At 36.5% G+C, this 19,955-nt stretch overlaps 1 protein-coding gene across 2 annotated transcripts in view; it reads right to left on the reverse strand.

Annotated features, from left to right (window-relative positions):
- Positions 1 to 11,718: 11,718 nt before the first annotated feature.
- The window catches only part of INTS12 (integrator complex subunit 12), a 29,098-nt gene continuing 20,861 nt past the window's right edge, over positions 11,719 to 19,955 (reverse strand). For both annotated transcript variants that reach the window (XM_081240721.1, XM_081240720.1), the window contains exons 6-7: positions 16,046 to 16,192; positions 11,719 to 12,791 (exon numbers count right to left, since the gene is read on the reverse strand). In XM_081240721.1, the coding sequence (XP_081096847.1) occupies positions 12,207 to 12,791; positions 16,046 to 16,192 (732 nt within the window). In that variant the 3' untranslated portion in view covers positions 11,719 to 12,206. The remainder of the gene's footprint in view (positions 12,792 to 16,045; positions 16,193 to 19,955) is intronic.

Genomic DNA, 19,955 nt, shown 5'->3' on the forward strand with positions numbered 1-19,955 from the left:
AATTTGCACAATTTATTTTGCTTAGTGAGTAGTTGTATGCTACATCATTTAATTGATTTAGAAAATAGAAAAAAATGTAAATATTGGATTTATATATTAATTTATGTTACCATGCTTATTGTTAAGTATTTTGAATATCACCCATGGAAAGGCCCCATATTGGAGCCAGCAAAAGGTCCAGTGGCTGTCTTCACTACAGAAGGAGGCATATTTCTTTTATTTTTAAAACTTTTTTTTATTGGGGTATAGTTGTTTTATACATAAAATATTTTTTTGAGTTGGGTACCAAAAGCAGACTGGATGTACAGGGACTTTTTGTCTTTTAACTTGTGCCAACTATGAATATACCCAACAACCCGTGGGGAATTTTTATATAATTTAAATTAGCTGTGACCTAAAAACTCCCCCCACCACCCCCAAAATGAAGAATTATAAAAGTAACACATATCTGCTTTTCTGGCTGATATAAGTGACTAGATGTATATGAGAAGTTTCATCTACCTGTGTGGTCTTAGGATTGATGCTTCCAGTCTGACCTTACAAGACACCACACCACTAAAATCATAGCTGCAGTTAGTTGCTGAGCAAGAGTTGTAATGAAGCCACCTTCTGCAGTCCCCCACTATTGTGGGGAACATCCATTACTATAAAACAACATTGTTGCTATTTAAAAAATACAACCTACATTTCATATGCCATTTAGGCTTTTTTTTTTAAACATTATGCGATACATTCGTTTTCTAAGTATGTGATTTAAAATCAAGTAATTGTAATTTTGAGGTCAGGAATTATTTTGTTGGCTCTAAGGGAAATAAAATCCCAAGACAGTTATGATGTATATAAGTCTTCAAGAAGTTTAAAAAGATAAAACTGTTGGTGACATTATTACAATTTAGGCAAGGTATGCTAATATAATTATATATTCTTTCTTTATATCTTTAAAATTAAATGTTATTATATAGTATAGAATTCTCTGAAATAGGTATTTTTACCAAGAATGAAGGGGAAATTTTTGTGGCTAGTTTTCTTCACAAAACAAATAAACAGGTGTATATATACATTTTATTTAGTATTTATTTTTAAATACAGATGCCTTAAACTATGCACATAATAAAGCTTAGAAATTATAAAAAATCCAGTAATACAAAGTTACCATGGGTGCTTAAGTCATGTGAAAAAGTCACAAGGCCACTATATGAATGTTCCTTATATTTTAGAAAAATATCTGGTCTTAGTATTAGTATAAAAATTCTATGAAGGAGGAATTGTGCAGAATAGATATAATGCACATTGTTAATCATATAAATGCAGCATTGCATGGAATACTTTTAAGTGTTGGTATATTCCATATCTTCCCTAAACTGTAACTTGGATTTTCAGAGATGCTTGTCACTATTTGTGATGAATATTTAGACGATTTACAAAAATTAGTAAACATGGAATTAAAAACTCTTCACTTTTCCATAAACTTCTTGGACTTTTGTCAATTGCAAAAACCTCTCAAAGTTCTGTGAGTAAAGAGAGGAAATCTTCATATTCTAAGATGGCAAAACCACTTTATTTAAATCCTGTTTGTCATAACTACGGTTTCTTAAGGCACTCAGTGCACCGTTCAATACTGAGTACATCTAGAAACCTCACAAAAGTTAAGCTAAATTAGGCATATAAGTTTACATTATAGTTGATGAGGAAGGAATTAAATTTCATTGATTGGAAGGACACTAGACTTTATACTCTCTAGGGATATCCTACTACTTATAGAATGATACTATTTTTAAAGTCTATTTAAAAAAATTTAAAAATTATCTCCCTCCTCTTATATATACTAAATAGTATATATATATATATAAAGCCAGTCATTAAATTCTCTGTGATCTACAAGATTATTCCAATATAAAAATCTTTACTCCAGGAATTCAAGCTGAGTCTCTGTAAGCCAGTTACTGCACACACAATATTACACTCTAGATACAGACAAAATTTGCTTTAATTTTTCAGGAAAATAAGTCATTTTAGTATATACCAGAACAAGATGTTCTTGTTCAAAAATCTAGGGAATGTATTCTTAGTTAATTAAATACAGCTTATCTTACTTTAAAGAAAAAATATTATGGTATGTAAATGTATGGCTTTCTCTACTTGCTTATATAATTTTTATATTTTTATAATTATTGCACTAAGTGTATTTCTATAAAATGATGTATTTCCTATATAACCTATGGTCATCACAGTTTATAATGTTACTAATAAACAGTACTACCACATCCTTGTTAAGAGTCAGAATCACCTAACCTTTGAATATTAGAGGTCTTTCATTTGATCTCATTCATTATTATCATACAGGAGGAAACCAAGATCACACAGATAATACATGGAGGGACTGGGATTCAAAAACAGGTCTTCTGACTTTAAGCCAGTGTTCTTTTAGCATCTTCTTTAAGTCACTAAAATATCTGATTAAATAATCTAGTGGAAAGCACGATATACAAAACAGAAAAGTGATATTGACCAAATTTCTACTAAAATGGGATTTGAACTTACAATCCTAAAAGCTTGCTTTTTGGCTCAGCTATATATATCTGTCTATTCATTCACTGAGCCAAAAGCTGTAGTGGGAATACCATGGTGTGCAAGACAAACAAAATCCTTGCCCTCACACAATTTAAATTCGATGGGAAAAACAAATGATACATAACAGAATAAAAGAAGTGGTAAATATGATTAATATAAAGCTGGCCACTTTCATCACATGCTCAGTTAAAAAGCCTTGTAGCTCACATAATGATACGGTAAAATCAAGGTCTAAGAGCTACTTGAGGATAAACTCTAATACCAAATATACCTCTATAAAATACCAAACTGAGTGAGTTATACATTACTAGGTGTATGCATCCTACACATATGTGAAGACTCTAAATATATATTTATACACATATATAATCTATACAAAGAGCCATGCTCAATAAAAGTTAAATTACTTCCTAAACAAGTTTTCTAAAGTCCTCTCTGAAATACTATAGAAAGTAAAATAATTGCTTCTCTTTTCAACTCTATTCAGCAGATGTTTTGACTATGATGGGATAAAATTTTCCATTACAGGTGCCAATGTGCAACTGTCTGCATTATTGCTTTAATTTCTTGTAGGTACTGAGGTTATATTAACTGTTATAGCTGTTGAGATGAACTTGTGTCACACTGTCGTTTTATCCAGTTTAGTCCAAACTGGCCCTGAACTATAAGCAAATAATGATGAATATACATTTTTTTTTGGTCTTTTGACACTAAAGGGGACTTGGAGTTGATGCCAAATTGATATTTATTCCACAGAAATCTGAGTTTCTCAAAACAAAAACATCTGCAGGCAGATTTTAAACATGTAAATAGATGTTTACCCCACTTTGGAAGCAATGGATTATTTCAATATTGAATCGTAATTTACAATGAATAATTTAGTGCCATTATTTAACAAAGCAGTTTAAAATATCTTTTCCTGGGGTCGGGGGGAAGATGGCGGAAGAGTAAGACGCGGAGATCACCTTCCTCCCCACAGATACATCAGAAATTCATCTACACGTGGAATAACTCCTACAGAACACCTATTGAACGCTGGCAGAAGACCTCAGACCCCGCAAAAGGCAAGAAACCCCCCACGTACCTGGGTAGGGCAAAAGAAAAAAGAATAAACAGTGACAAAAGAATAGGGACGGGACCTGCACCAGTGGGAGGGAGCCGTGAAGGAGGAAAGGTTTCCACACACTAGGAGGCCCCTTCGCGGGCGGAGACTGCGGGTGGCGGAGGGGGAAAGCTTCAGAGTAGCGGAGGAGAGCGCAGCAACAGGGGTGCGGAGGGCAAAGCGGAGAGATTCCTGCACAGAGGATCGGTGCCGACCGGCACTCACCAGCCTGAGAGGCTTGTCTGCTCGGCCGCCGGGGCGGGCGGGGCTGGGAGCTGAGGCTCAGGTTTCGGTTTTCAGTCGGAGCACGGGGAGAGGACTGGGGTTGGCGGCGGGAAGAGACCCTGAAGGGGTTAGTGCACTACGGCTAGCCGGGAGGGAGTCCTGGAAAAAGTCTGGAGCTGCCGAAGAGGCAAGAGACTTTTTCTTCCCTCTTTGTTTCCTGGTGTGCAAGGAGACGGGATTAAGAGCGCTGCTTAAAGGAGCTCCAGAGACGGGCGCAAGCCGCGGCTAAAAGCTCAGACCCCAGAGACGGGCGTGGGACGCTGGGGCTGCTGCTGCCACCGCCAAGAGGCCTGTGTGCGAGCGCAGGTCACTGTCCACGTCCCTTTCCGGGGAGCCTGTGCAGCCCGCCACTGCCGGGGTCCCGGGATCCAGGGATGGCTTCCCGGGAGAGCGCACGGCGCCCCTCGGGCTGGTGCAACGTCATGCCGGCCTCTGTCGCTCCGCCTCCGTGCCCCTCCCTCCGCCGGCCTGAGTGAGCCAGAGTCCCCGAAGCAGCTGCTCCTTTAACCCCATCCTGTCTGAGCGAAGAACAGACGCCCTCCGGCGACATACAGGCAGAGGCGGGGCCAAATCCAAACCTGAGACTCGGGAGCTGTGAGAATAAAGAAGAGAAAGGGAAATCTCTCCCCGCAGCCTCAGAAGCAACGGATTAAATCTCCACAATCAACTTGATGTACCCTGCATCTGTGGAATACATGAATAGACAACGAATCATCCCAAATTGAGGAGGTGGATTTTGAGAACAAGATCTATGATTTTTTCCCTTTTCCTCTTTTTACAACGAATTATCCCAAATTGAGGAGGTGGACTTTGAGAGCAAGATTTACTATTTTTTTCCCTTGTTCTCTTTTTGTGAAAGTGTAGGTATATGCTTCTGTGTGAGATTTTGTCTATATAGCTTTGCTTCCACCATTTGTCCCAGGGTTCTATCCGTCCGTTTTTTGTTTGTTTGTTTTGTTTTTAATTTTTAATTTTTTAAATAATTACATTATTTTAATAACACTATTATATTATATCATACTTTATTATTTTACTTTATCTTCTTTATCCTCCCTTCCCGCCTTCCTCCCTCCCTCCCTTTCTTTCTTTCTTTCCTCCTTCTCTCTTTCTTTCTTTCCTGCCCTTCCTTCCTCCCTCCCTCCCTCCTTTCTTTTTCTTTTTCTTTTTCTTTCTTTCTTTCTTTCTTTCTTTCTTTCTTTCTTTCTTTCTTTCTTTCTTTCTTCTACTAATTCTTTCTTTCTACTTTTTCTCCCTTTTATTCTGAGCTGGGTGGATGAAAGGCTCTTGGTGCTGCAGCCAGGAGTCAGTGCTGTGCCTCTGAGGTGGGAGAGCCAACTTCAAGACACTGGTCCACAAGAGACCTCCCAGCTCCACATAATATCAAACGGTGAAAATCTCCCAGAGATTTCCATCTCAACACCAGCACCCAGCTTCACTCAACGACCAGCAAGTTACAGTGCTGACCACCCTATGCCAAGCAACTAGCAAGACAGTAACACAACCCCACCCATTAGCAGAGAGGCTGCCTAAAAACATAATAAGGCTACAGACACCCCAAACACACCACCAGACGTTGACCTGTCCACCAGAAAGACAAGATCGAGCCTCATCCACCAGAACACAGGCACTAGTCCCCTCCACCAAGAAGCCTACACAACACACTGAACCAACCTTAGCCACTGGGGACAGACACCAAAAACAACGGGAACTACGAACCTGCAGCCTGCAAAAAGGAGACCCCAAACACATTAAGATAAGCAAAATGAGAAGACAGAAAAACACACAGCAGGAGAAGGAGCAAGATAAAAACCCACCAGACCTAACAAATGAAGAGGAAATAGGCAATCTACCTGAAAAAGAATTCAGAATAATGATAGTAAAGATGATCCAAAATCTTGGAAATAGAGTAGAGAAAATGCAAGAAACAGTTAACAAGGACCTAGAAGAACTAAAGATGAATCAAGCGATGATTAAAAACACAATAAATGAAATGAAAAATACTCTAGATGGGATCAATAGAATAACTGAGGCAGAAGAACGGATAAGTGACTTGGAAGATAAAATAGTGGAAATAACTACTGCAGAGCAGAAAAAAGAAAAAAGAATGAAAAGAACTGAGGACAGTCTCAGAGACATCTGGGACAACACTAAACGCACCAACATTCGAATTATAGGGGTTCCAGAAGAAGAAGAGAAAAAGAAAGGGACTGAGAAAATATTTGAAGAGATTGTAGTTGAAAACTTCCCTAATATGGGAAAGGAAATAGTTAATCAAGTCCAGGAGGCACAGAGAGTCCCATAGAGAATAAATCCAAAGAGAAATACGCCAAGACATATATTAATCAAACTGTCAAAAATTAAACACAAAGAAAACATATTAAAAGCAGCAAGGGAAAAACAACAAATAACACACAAGCGAATCCTCATCAGGTTAACAGCTGATCTCTCAGCAGAAACTCTACAAGCCAGAAGGGAGTGGCAGGACATATTTAAAGTGATGAAGGAGAGAAACCTGCAACCAAGATTACTCTACCCAGCAAGGATCTCATTCAGATTTGATGGAGAAATTAAAACGTTTACAGACAAGCAAAAGCTGAGAGAGTTCAGCACCACCAAACCAGCTTTACAACAAATACTAAAGGAACTTCTCTAGGCAAGAAACACAACAAAAGGAAAATACCTACAATAATGAACCCAAAACAATTAAGGAAATGGGAATAGGAACATATATATCGATAATTACCTTAAATGTAAATGGACTAAATGCTCCCACCAAAACACACAGATTGGCAGAATGGATACAAAAACAAGACCCATATATATGCTGTCTACAAGAGACCCACTTCAGACCGAGAGACACATACACATTGAAAGTAAGGGGATGGAAAAAGATATTCCATGCAAATGGAAATCAAAAGAAAGCTGGAGTAGCAATTCTTATATCAGACAAAATAGACTTTAAAATAAAAACTATTAGAAGAGACAAAGAAGGACAGTACATAATGATCAAGGGATCGATCCAAGAAGAAGATATAACAATTGTAAATATTTATGCACCCAACATAGGAGCACCTCAATACATAAGGCAAATACTAACAGCCATAAAAGGGGAAATCGACAGTAACACACTCATAGTAGGGGACTTTAACACCCCACTTTCACCAATGGACAGATCATCCAAAATGAAAATAAATAAGGAAACACAAGCTTTAAATGATACATTAAACAAGATGGACTTAATTGATATTTATAGGACATTCCATCCAAAAACAACAGAATACACATTTTTCTCAAGTGCTCATGGAACATTCTCCAGGATAGATCATATCTTGGGTCACAAATCAAACCTTGGTAAATTTAAGAAAATTGAAATTGTATCAAGTATCTTTTCCGACCACAATGCTATGAGACTAGATATCAATTACAGGAAAAGAGCTGTAAAAAATACAAACACATGGAGGCTAAACAATACACTACTTAATAATGAAACGATCACTGAAGAAGTCAAAGAGGAAATTAAAAAAATACCTAGAAACAAATGACAATGGAGACACGACGACCCAAAACCTATGAGACGCAGCCAAAGCAGTTCTAAGGGGGAAGTTTGTAGCAATACAATTCCACCTTAAGAAACAGGAAACATCTCGAGTAAACAACCTGACCCTGCACCTAAAGCAATTAGAGAAAGAAGAACAATAAAACCCCCAAAGTTAGCAGAAGGAAAGAAATCATAATGAAAAAGAAATGAAGGAAACGATAGCAAAGATCAATAAAACTAAAAGCTGGTTCTTTGAGAAGATAAACAAAATTGACAAACCATTAGCCAGACTCATCAAGAAAAAAAGGGAGAAGACTCAAATCAATAGAATTAGAAATGAAAAAGGAGAAGTAACAACTGACACTGCAGAAATACAAAAGATCATGAGAGATTACTACAAGAAACTCTATGCCAATAAAATGGACAACCTGGAAGAAATGGACAAATTCTTAGAAATGCACAACCTGCCAAGACTGAATCAGAAAGAAATAGAAAATATGAACAGACCAATCACAAGCACTGAAATTGAAACTCTGATTAAAAATCTTCCAACAAACAAAAGCCAAGGACCAGATGGCTTCACAGGCGAATTCTATCAAACATTTAGAGATGAGCTAACACCCATCCTTCTCAAACTCTTCCAAACAATTTCAGAGGAAGGAACACTCCCAAACTCATTCTACGAGGCCACCATCACCTTGATACCAAAACCAGGCAAGGATGTCACAAAGAAAGAAAACTACAGGCCAATATCACTGATGAACATAGATGCAAAAATCCTCAACAAAATACTAGCAAACAGAATCCAACAGCACATTAAAAGGATCATACACCATGATCAAGTGGGATTTATTCCAGGAATGCAAGGATTCTTCAATATACGCAAATCAATCAACATGATACACCATATTAACAAATTGAAGGAGAAAAACCATATGATCATCTCAGTAGATGCAGAGAAAGCTTTTGACAAAATTCAATACCCATTTATGATAAAAACCCTGCAGAAAGTAGGCATAGAGGGAACTTTCCTCAATATAATAAAGGCCATATATGACAAACCCACAGCCAACATCGTCCTCAATGGTGAAAAACTGAAACCATTTCCACTAAGATCAGGAACAAGACAAGGCTGCCCACTTTCACCACTCTTATTCAACATAGCTTTGGAAGTTTTAGCCACAGCAATCAGAGAGGAAAAGGAAATAAAAGGAATCCAAATTGGAAAAGAAGAAGTAAAGCTGTCACTGTTTGCAGATGACATGATACTATACATAGAGAATCCTAAAGATGCTACCAGAAAACTACTAGAGCTAATCAATGAATTTGGTAAAGTAGCAGGATACAAAATTAATGTACAGAAATCTCTGGCATTCCTGTACACTAATGATGAAAAATCTGAAAGTGAAATCAAGAAAACACTCCCATTTACCATTGCAACAAAAAGAATAAAATATCTAGGAATAAACCTACTTAAGGAGACAAAAGACGTGTATGCAGAAAATTATAAGACACTGATGAAAGAAATTAAAGATGATACAAATAGATGGAGAGATATACCATGTTCCTGGATTGGAAGAATCAATATTGTGAAAATGACTCTACTACCCAAAGCAATCTACAGATTCAATGCAATCCCTATCAAACTACCACTGGCATTTTTCACAGAACTAGAACAAAAAATTTCAAAATTTGTTTGGAAAAACAAAAGACCCGGAATAGCCAAAGCAATCTTGAGAACGACAAATGGAGCTGGAGGAATTAGGCTCCCTGACTTCAGACTGTACTACAAAGCTACAGTAATCAAGACAGTGTGGTACTGGCACAAAAAGAGATAGATCAATGGAACAGGATAGAAAGCCCAGAGATAAACCCACGCACATATGGTCACCTTATCTTTGATAAAGGAGGCAGGAATGTACAGTGGAGAAAGGACAGCCTCTTCAATAAGTGGTGCTGGGAAAACTGGACAGGGACATGTAAAATTATGAGATTAGATCACTCCCTAACACCATACACAAAAATAAGCTCAAAATGGATTAAAGACCTAAATGTAAGGCCAGAACCTATCAAACTCTTAGAGGAAAACATGGGCAGAACACTCTATGACATAAATCACAGCAAAGTCCTTTTTGACCCACCTCCTAGAGAAATGGAAATAAAAACAAAAATAAACAAATGGGACCTAATGAAACTTCAAAGCTTTTGCACAGCAAAGGAAACCATAAACAAGACCAAAAGACAACCCTCAGAATGGGAGAAAATATTTGCAAATGAAGCAACTGACAAAGGATTAATCTCCAAAATTTATAAGCAGCTCATGCAGCTCAATATCAAAAAAAGAAACAACCCAATCCAAAAATGGGCAGAAGACCTAAATAGACATTTCTCCAAAGGAGATATACAGACTGCCAACAAACACATGAAAGAATGCTCAACATCATTAATCATTAGAGAAATGCAAATCAAAATTACGAGATATCATCTCACACCAGTCAGAATGGCTATCATCAAAAAATTTAAACAATAAATGCTGGAGAGGGTGTGGAGAAAAGGGAACAGTCTTGCACTGCTGGTTGGAATGTGAATTGGTACAGCCTCTATGCAGAACAGTATGGAAGTTCCTTAAAAAACTACAAATAGAACTACCATATGACCCACCAATCCCACTAGGCATATTCCCTGAGAAAACCATAATTCAAATAGACATGTACCAAAATGTTCATTGCAGCTCTATTCACAATAGCCAGGACATGGAAACAACCTAAGTGTCCATCATCGAATGAATGGATAAAGAAGATGTGGCACATATATACAATGGAATATTACTCAGCCATAAAAAGAAACGACACTGAGCTATTTGTAATGAGGTGGATAGACCTAGAGTCTGTCATACAGAGTGAAGTCAGAAAGAAAAAGACAAATACCATATGCTAACACATATATATGGAATTCAAGAAAAAAAAATGTGAAGAACCTAGAGGTAAAACAGGAATAAAGACACAGACCTACTTGAGAATGGACTTGAAGATATGGGGAGGGGGAAGGGAAAGCTGTGACAAAGCGAGAGAGAGGCATGGACATATATATACTACCTAACGTAAGGTAGATAGATAGTGGGAAGCAGCCGCATAGAACAGGGAGATCAGCTCGGTGCTTTGTGACCGCCTGGAGGGGTGGGATAGGGAGGGTGGGAGGGAGGGAGATGCAAGAGGGAAGGGATATGGGAACTGATGTATATGTATGACTGATTCACTTTGTTATAGAAACTAATAAAAAAAATTAAAAAAAGGGCTTTGCAAATTATAAAAAAATCTTTTCCTTAAAAAAGACCAAATTTACTTTAAAAAGCTTTAACTTCACAGAAATCATTTATCAATATATTTTAGAATAATGACAGGAGGAAAATATAGGAATTAAAGGAAAGGGTTTGAGATTAGAGGTTTATAGTGAAGTGTTAGTAGCATACATCAAAGCTGAAAGAACAAGGCTGCTCAGTCTAGTGAATGTAGGAATTTGCTGGCCTTCTAGTTTCTGGATGAAATGAGGTATTCATGAAGTATAAAATATATAAAAATGGCTGCTACATTTTGCTACTGCTCTGATCCAGAAAGCCTCATGTCTTCTGTCAGAGTATGTATGTAAAACAACAGCAGGATAATCTGCTAGCTTGCAAGTCAACAACTCAGACCCTTCATACTTTCTGAGTTAATGTACACACACACACTTCAAAAGAATCTGAAGAATTAATCATTATATGGGAGCTTCTTTTATACAATGTTAACTAAAATTAGGTAAATTGCTGTAATATTTTGGGCAGTAAAAATAAAATTGCCTTTATGTAAATATATCAGAAATTATCCATCCACAAAGACTCTTGGAATGGGTATTTTCCTGTGTGTAACTAGGAAAAATCAAGTCAACATTTATTAAGCATATACTATGTGCATATGTTACACTGGCAATGTGAGGAAACTGGGAAATGTGAGAAAACTATTGCACTGAAAGAGCATGGGGGTTCACAATCTATTGCAAGAGATAAATCCCTAAATAACTGATATGAGGTGACAAAAAGATAAAAACATAATACAGGGATATGAGAAATCAATTATGAAAAATTAATTTTGAAAATGGGGAGATGAAATATTTGGGGGAGAGGACGAATCAATTGAAATGAGGCTGGGCTGCCAATGAATATCCAGACTATGGCAGGGTGGAGAGTAGAAAACTTTATTGTTGGTTCATCCCTGGCTCTTTGTAAGGCATCTTATTCAGCAGGATCAATTAATAGAAATAATAGAAATTTAATTATGAAGATTTTTTTAAATTTATTTATTTATTTATGGCTGCGTTGGGTCTCTGTTTCCGTGCGAGGGCTCTCTCTAGTTGTGGCAAGCAGGGGCCACTCTTCATCGCGGTGCGTGGGCCTCTCACTATCGCGGCCTCTCTTGTTGCGGAGCACAGGCTCCAGACACGCAGGCTCAGTAATTGTGGCTCACGGGCCCAGCCACTCCGCGGCACGTGGGATCCTCCCAGACCAGGGCACGAACCTGTGTCCCCTGCATTGGCAGGCAGACTCTCAACCACTGCGCCACCAGGGAAGCCCCCATTATGAAGATTTTTATTAAATTATAGCATACTACAGTTTATGTCTTAATAATAAGATTTTAATCTTTAGGGTAATATGATATAAAAACCTACTTGGCCACATTACTTCTTGAGTTTCTTTTGGGCAGCCTTCTTCTTGACCATCTGTAATCGCTTCATGGCATTGAGCTGTGATTCTTGTGAAGTTGGACCTTTAAGGGATGCTGAGGGAGAGCTGCTTGATTCTGAAGTGGTTTTGTTAGTGGTACTTCCACTAGGCCCTGATGTCCCACTATTTCCATTCCCACTTAGTTGGCTGCTGCTTCCTGGAACCAAACTACTTGGACTGGGAAGACCTACTTTGCTAACATTGTCACAACTAACTGAGCGACTAAGGCCAGTTTTGCCCAAAGTTAGAGGTGGAAGTGGTTTCAGTGGTACAGTGGGTGAAGTGCTGTTACTGGAACCTATTTTGGAACCTATTCCACCTTTGGATGATGTTGCCAGACCAGTCAAACCCACGGGCTTCTGGTTAGCTGATGAGGTAGCAGGTTTCCCGCTATTGTTTTGGGTTGTTGAACTCAATTTTGCTGTTGATGGACCAGCAGAAGAAGTTTTGGCTGCAAAAGCTGCCCATCCAATTAGGCCACTAGTTGCTGAAGAGGAAACATTGGTACTAGAAGAATTTCCTGAAACAACCGTGGATGCCTAAAAAACATAATATAAATATTAGAGCCAAGTGTAATTAACACCTAATATAATATTCTTAAATATATAACAAGTTTAATGGTTAAAACTTTTTATACAAAAATAATGATCTGGGAAATTTAAAGCACAGCACCAAAATTAAGTTCTGCTAAACTGATCTGAAAAAACACATACAACAAAACCTATCCATAGCTAATGGGTGCTACCATTTATAAAGCAGAAATTATGGGATGTCATATTCTTCTTCTAATCACTGCAGAAAAAAAAAATATGGGAATTCCTTTTTGAGGACTGCTCCTAGATTTGGTTACAAGTCATATCAGAAAATCAGATTTAATGCTTTAACTTGTTTTTCACCCAAAAAGGTTACTATTTAGCTCAGTAAAACATCTAATTCTTTAGGCTTTGCTCCAAATGACTTGTGGATCATTTCAAAAACAGAATCCATTCTTAATGGACAAAAATGCTCACGCCCAGGATATGTAGGAGATGTCTGAGATGAAGAGATTCACTCAATAAATACTGAGTGAATATATAAGATTTTGAACCTATTTTTAAAAAATCTCCCCCCAAATTTTGAGCAAATAGCTACTGCATTGCAAAATATATACAGATACACCATGTTAACTACTTGGAATTGTACAACTCTAAAGGTCGAAATATACTAAGAAGGTCTCATGACTTTATTTTCACAATTTGTCCATGTTTCCACTGAAACTATCACAAAGAGATCCCTGCTTCTGTATAAGATTTTTAATTAACTGCCTCATAAGCTGCATAGTGACATTTTGGGTATGTCTGACTCACTCCCAGATGTATTTCTTAAAGGTATAAAACTTCAATTTCTCTAATTAACTTCCTTGGCCAGTCAAAAGCTAACAGTGATACCAATGTCACTACATAAATATTGTTCTTATTCATATGAGAACAATTTTTTTCACCTTAACGTTTAGGGAAGAATGTACTTTGTTCAAATTAATTATGGACTGAATTTCTCACTGGCACTTTTTCTACCTTCATCATATTCTTGAGATTCACAAAAGTGTTAAATACATAAAAGATAAAGTCTTACAAATAGTATCTTACTTTAAAATATGGTAGTTATCATGCTTAAAATATACCCAGTTATATTTTAGAACTGAACTCTGAATGAGTTGAGAAAAACGTTTTTAGTTCTTACAAAGTAGTCATCAATATTGTCTGCATTAAACATTTTAAACCAATGTAAAAATAATGTAAATAGAGTGCTCTGAGGTCTTTATCAGAGGAGGGTCCAGATTATTGTTCACATACTCTGAAAAACGATAGGATTTTTTACAGTAACATCATACAATGACTATCTCATAAGGTTATGCAAAGAAGATAAACTTTATATCAATAACAAGTTTCTAGGGATATGTATACAGGTAATGAAAAAAAGTTAGTCAAGGAAGCAAAAGGACACAGGTGTAGCAAACTTTTAATTTTCAGTGACGAAATCTAATTTTTTCCTTTTCTTTCTATTAAACATAAAACTGCCTGTTATATGGCTAAATGATCTTTCAACAAACTTCACAAAAGAAAACCCATCTGAAGTAATCAAAAAGACCAACACTTATGAAGTACAAAGCAAGTTCTGTGTGTATGGCATTTTATCTTAATGGTTTGCTGTTACTGGTATTGCTTTTCAACTGATGGCTTATAATACTATAATACTATCAGGATGCAAAAAAGTAAAATAACACAAACAACGCAGACCAAGTAATTTCTTACTATTCCAGTGCAGAAAATAAATTTCACAACTGTTCTAGTTAGAAAGCTATTTTTAAATTGCTTTTTATATATAAATGGGAACAATTTTTTTCATAGGAAAAATGTATTGTATTTTATCATAAAAACATCAAAACCTCTTAATCAGAAAAAACATGACAGCCAAGGCCTTAATTTATTTGCTGTAAAATAATTTCATATTGGTTTCCTAAAAATAAACTTTAGTAGTAACAGGTTAGTATAAAAAGCTACCTAAAAGTGATTTAAGTATAGAATATAGCAACTCTAATTACTTTCAATAAGTTATTCTTACTTCTATTCTAGCTCACCAAGTTTCTATGTGACAAATCAATAATGGATATCGGGCCTCCCTGGTGGCGCAGTGGTTGAGAGTCCGCCTGCCGATGCAGGGGATACGGGTTCGTGCCCCGGTCTGGGAGGATCCCATATGCCGCGGAGCGGCTGGGCCCGTGAGCCATGGCCGCTGGGCCTGCGCATCCGGAGCCTGTGCTCCGCAACGGGAGAGGCCACAACAGTGAGAGGCCCGCATACCGCAAAAAAAAAAAAAAAAAAAAAAAAAAAAAAAAAAAAAAAAAAAAAAAATAATGGATATCCCTTAGTTATCAGCTCTTCCCTGGTAAATTAAATTAAAAATGATCTGCAAATAAAATGATCAGTATCCTTCTCAGAGTACTTTATACTCATATTCTTTATCATCAAACCAATATTCTTGATCTTTGCTACTTACAGCCACTTGGACAAGGTAATAGCTTTAGAATTTTCTGGGGTTAACCTTTGAGAATTTGGGGCTAACATTTTTTTTCTTCCTTCTTTAAAATTCCATCTTCTGCTTAAAACTGGAATGTGAAACTCAATAAAAGCATTCTTTTTGTTATAAAATTAGATTAGAAAAATATTTTATTCCATGATATCAAAATGCCAGAATATTAATAATAATGTAGCATGATGTCAAGGATGAAAATCTAGGAATGAGAAAGGTGATACTCTCACTAGATAATCTGGCTCCTTAGAATAAGAGAGGGCCAATTCATGGGGAAAATTCATGATAATAATAGAAAAAAAAAAGACAAAGAAGAAAACTTCAATAGCCAATAAGCAGGAAGAAAAAGCTATGGGGCCAATCAGCACAAGTAGTGTGAGGAGCAAAACTACTGCTACTGAGGACAAAGGTATTTAGAATTTAAACCAAATTCCCATTGGAGAGAAGTGGCTGACTACATAGGAATGGTAAAGAATGTTATCTTGGAATGCTCACAAACAGTTCCTAATCACCATAAAAAGAGAAATAGCAGAGTTCAAGATTAAATAATTACATAAATGTTCTCTTTCTACTTAATGTTAATAGTAATGCAGTCTTAACGTAGTCGTAATTTCCAACATATGGCCATTTAGTATACAAAGTTTCACATTATTTTTTTTTCCAAGTAACTATTAAGTCAACTAAATTTAAATCCAATCTTAGATAAAAATGGAATGTACTATACCTTGACTTCTGATCTCTTAAATGCTAGAAAAGTTGACTCTTGCTTGAGTTTAGTTTCTGGTTTTTTAACCAATGGATCTTTAACAGCTGGAGCTACAGAAACAACTGTGGGGGCTGGTTTCTGTGGTGGTTTCTGAGTTTTTTGAGCCTGCAAAAATCAGTGATAAGATTAAATTAGCTACAAAATCTTAGTTAAATGCACAAAAAGACAATAAAATCTATCACAAGACTCCTCATTGAATTGAAATACAGATGAACATTAAAAAAATATCGTGATGACACTGAAAATATAGATTCTTGGACAAATTATTTGTATCATCATATTAATTAATGGTTTTATAGATTTTATTAGTTTCTAAACAGTAAAGATAATACGAAACTTTAAAAATTATGCAGATTAGGGTTAATTAAATGTCATTTTAACAAAACCAAATTGATAAAAGAAAGAAAAAAAATCATATAAGCATTTTCAGTTTTATTTTGACCAAAAATTGACTTTTCCTTTATTTTATATTAGGTACTTTACTAAACTCTCTTGTGAACTCTAATCACTTTTCAGTTTGTTCTTTAGTGTTCTCCAGCTAGATAATATTAACTATATAAACAGTATAGTGCAGTGTTTGAGAGGACAGTCTTTGGAGTCAAACAGAACTAGAATTAAAACCCAGCTCAACTACTTCCCTAGCTATGTTACCTCAAGTAAAATATGTAAATCTCTAAAAGTTTCATCTTCACTTGCAAAATGGGGATAATATCTTGTTTCAAACGTGGGTTGAGAATGAATTGTGATTATGTAAGCCTTTACATAGTGTCTGGCACATGTCAAGTGCCGACAATAATAGTTACTATTTATTCATCATCATTATTTACAAAAGGTAAGAAAACTGAATCTGAAAGAACCCATATCTACTGGATGGGTAAAGATGCTCCCTGCCATTCCATTGTCCTTGACAATCCTAATAAGGCCATGCAAGACAATACCAGAAAATTTATTAATAATGTGTTCTCATTTCTGGAAATTTGAATGCAGCTGTTCTATCTCTGTTTAGACTTTCCTGTGCTATGGTTTGCCATACAATATAATTTTCAGCCTTAAGTCTCAATTCATCCCATTTTTTATATTACATACATTCCACATTTCAGACATCACTTATAAAGCAACACTCAGATCAAGAATATTATTAAGGATGCTGGAAGATATCTATGATAAAAATATCTCTTACGACCAAGAAAGATTATCTTACCCTCTACTGCAAACCACGTTATGAAAATGTAGCCTTCAGAGTAAATCAGAAATACATGGTTCCATAACCATGGCTTTCAATCTTATACTTCCCTCTACGCACATCAGTAGTGGTTAGACTGTGAAGACCCACCTAACTTGTATGCTTTAGCAGATGAAGATTCATTACAGTGAAGCCCAGAAAGAATCTCTGCCTAGGAGATCATGTTTGGATCTTTTTCTGCTTCCTCTGTTTCACCTAGCCATCTTAGAAGTTGAGTAAGAAATACCCAAAACCCTTTGTCCTTCACTGGTAATACTAGTTTAGGGAACTAGGATATTATCACTGACTCAGTGTTGCTCAACAAAGGCACTATAAGTTTTCACTGGGTGACTGACTCACATAGTGCAGAATATATGACATTCACCACTCAAGGCAATAGTTGCCAGTATGGCAGCAATCAAAAATACCATGTATTTCTATTACTGCTGAGTAGGAGTGTGTTACCACCTTAGATTGAGAACCACTGCAGTAAGTCATGAGTCTCTCACCTAGTGCTGGGGCAAAACCCATTACCTGGTAGACAGAAAATTACAAAACAGAAGAATAATCTTGGACCCTGCCACCCACCATTCTTAACTCTGTCTTCCCATCTTCCTATAATAATGTGTACTGCAGAACCTGCCCTAGTTAAGAAATTAGTGCAAAGAGAAAGGGGGTATAAGATGTTATTTATGGTATCTTTGAGATATCTTGGACCAATAACCACTGCACATATGAAAACCTCACTGAAAGCAATTATAGTAAGAATGACTGGATTTAGCATCCCCACAATTTCCAAATTCCTTTCTCTCACTAAGCACTGTGTTTACCAGATCCTAATCTTCAGGCTCACTTCAGATCACATCTTTGGGTATTTCTCCAGGTCCACTCTTGGTGTATCTAATCATGTTCTGACATTAGTCATGGCCCCTTATTCAGCACTTGACTCTTGGACATACAGACTGAACTTACTGACTGCTGATTTCTGGTGCAAATCTATATTTCCTCCATTTATGTATCTTAAAATGAGAACAGAATGTGGGATGTGTCCAGTCCTGAGCTTTGCTCTGGTGCTTTGCCAGTGAATGAGACTAGGTCTTAATGACAAATTAATTAGACATTTAATTTGCAAAGTTAATAAAGAATAAAAGGTATCCCAGATGAGGAGAAGCTGAGAAGCAGGACATATGGGAACACGAAAAGTTCACCACATACTCAGGGAATGAACCATTTGTTCTGGCATGGCCACAGTATGTGGGTGTATATGATGAAGTGGTGGGAGAGAAGGATACAAAGGTAGAGTTGGGTCAAAGAGAGAAGGCCCATACATCCACCTTAACAAGGAAAACTTCATTATATAGGTAATTGAGAGCCACTGGGCACACTTAAACAGATAAAGTTAGATAATTACTTTAGAAGAATATTCTAACTGCAGTGTGTAAAGTGGACTGAAGGAGCTAAAGCAATAGACAAGAAATGAGGGGTTTGTGGGACAGGGTAACAAAAGTGAAATGAACAGATTTGTGAAATACATAAGAGGTAGAATTAACAAGTTTGGTAAACAAAGGGATGTGGAATTAAGAGAGGCATCAAGGATAATGTTTTCTAGTTCAGGCAACTGAGGAAATACTGAGTGGAGAAGAAAACAATTTTAATTTTAAAAATATTGAACTTAAAGTAACTGTAGGATATCTGGTCAGCTGCCAAAATTCATTCCAGGAAGAGGGTTAGAACTATAAATATAGACCTGGTGTAAACTAAGTCACAAAATGTAAGGGAGTAAAAACTTAGGAGAGAATGGTACTTACTTTATTAAGAGACTTACAATAAAATAATAATAAACTTTGAAGCTATACTAAAGAAAGATTACTGTCACAAATTATTTATTTTGACTACCAATTCTTCGCGACTACTTGTGTCAAGGCACTGGAATGCACTGTTGTGCTCACCCGTAATTACTTTGGTTGAGGTCCTGGGGGGCTAGTTTAAGTAATAAGCTAAATAAAAATCAGACTGAGCAGAAAACAATTGTACCATGTCAAAGAAATTTCCCATTACAAACAGAAAGTATAAATACTACTGAAATGTTACTACTTTTCATAGGAATAAAACATAATCTATTTCTGATTTGAGTGATTAAAAAGTAAAGTAGGTATCTTGATTTTTTTTTTTTTTTTACTTTTAACTAAGTACTTCTAACTTTAAAAAGATACATTTGGTCACAAAAATTTACGTAGAAACTCACTTGGTTAACAATATGAGAACTCTTCTATCAAGAGTCCCTAATCTTCTGGAGAAAACTACAATTCGAAATGATACATGCACTCACTATGTTCACAGCAGCACTATTTACAATAGCCAAGACATGGAAGCAACCTAAATGTCCACTGACAGATGAATGGATAAAGAAGATGTGGTATATTTATACAATGGAATATTCCTCAGCCATAAAAAGAATGAAATAATGCCATTTGTGGCAACACGGATGGACCTAGAGATTATCATACTAAGTGAAAGAAAAAGACAAATACAATATGATATCATATGTGGAATCTAAAATGTGACACAATTCAACTTATTTATGAAACAGAAACAGACTCACAGAAAACAGACTTGTGGTTACCAAAGAGGTGGGAGAGGTGGGGG

This window comes from Mesoplodon bidens (assembly GCF_964165515.1).
Source record: "Mesoplodon bidens genome assembly, chromosome: 1".
NCBI lineage: Eukaryota > Metazoa > Chordata > Mammalia > Artiodactyla > Ziphiidae > Mesoplodon > Mesoplodon bidens.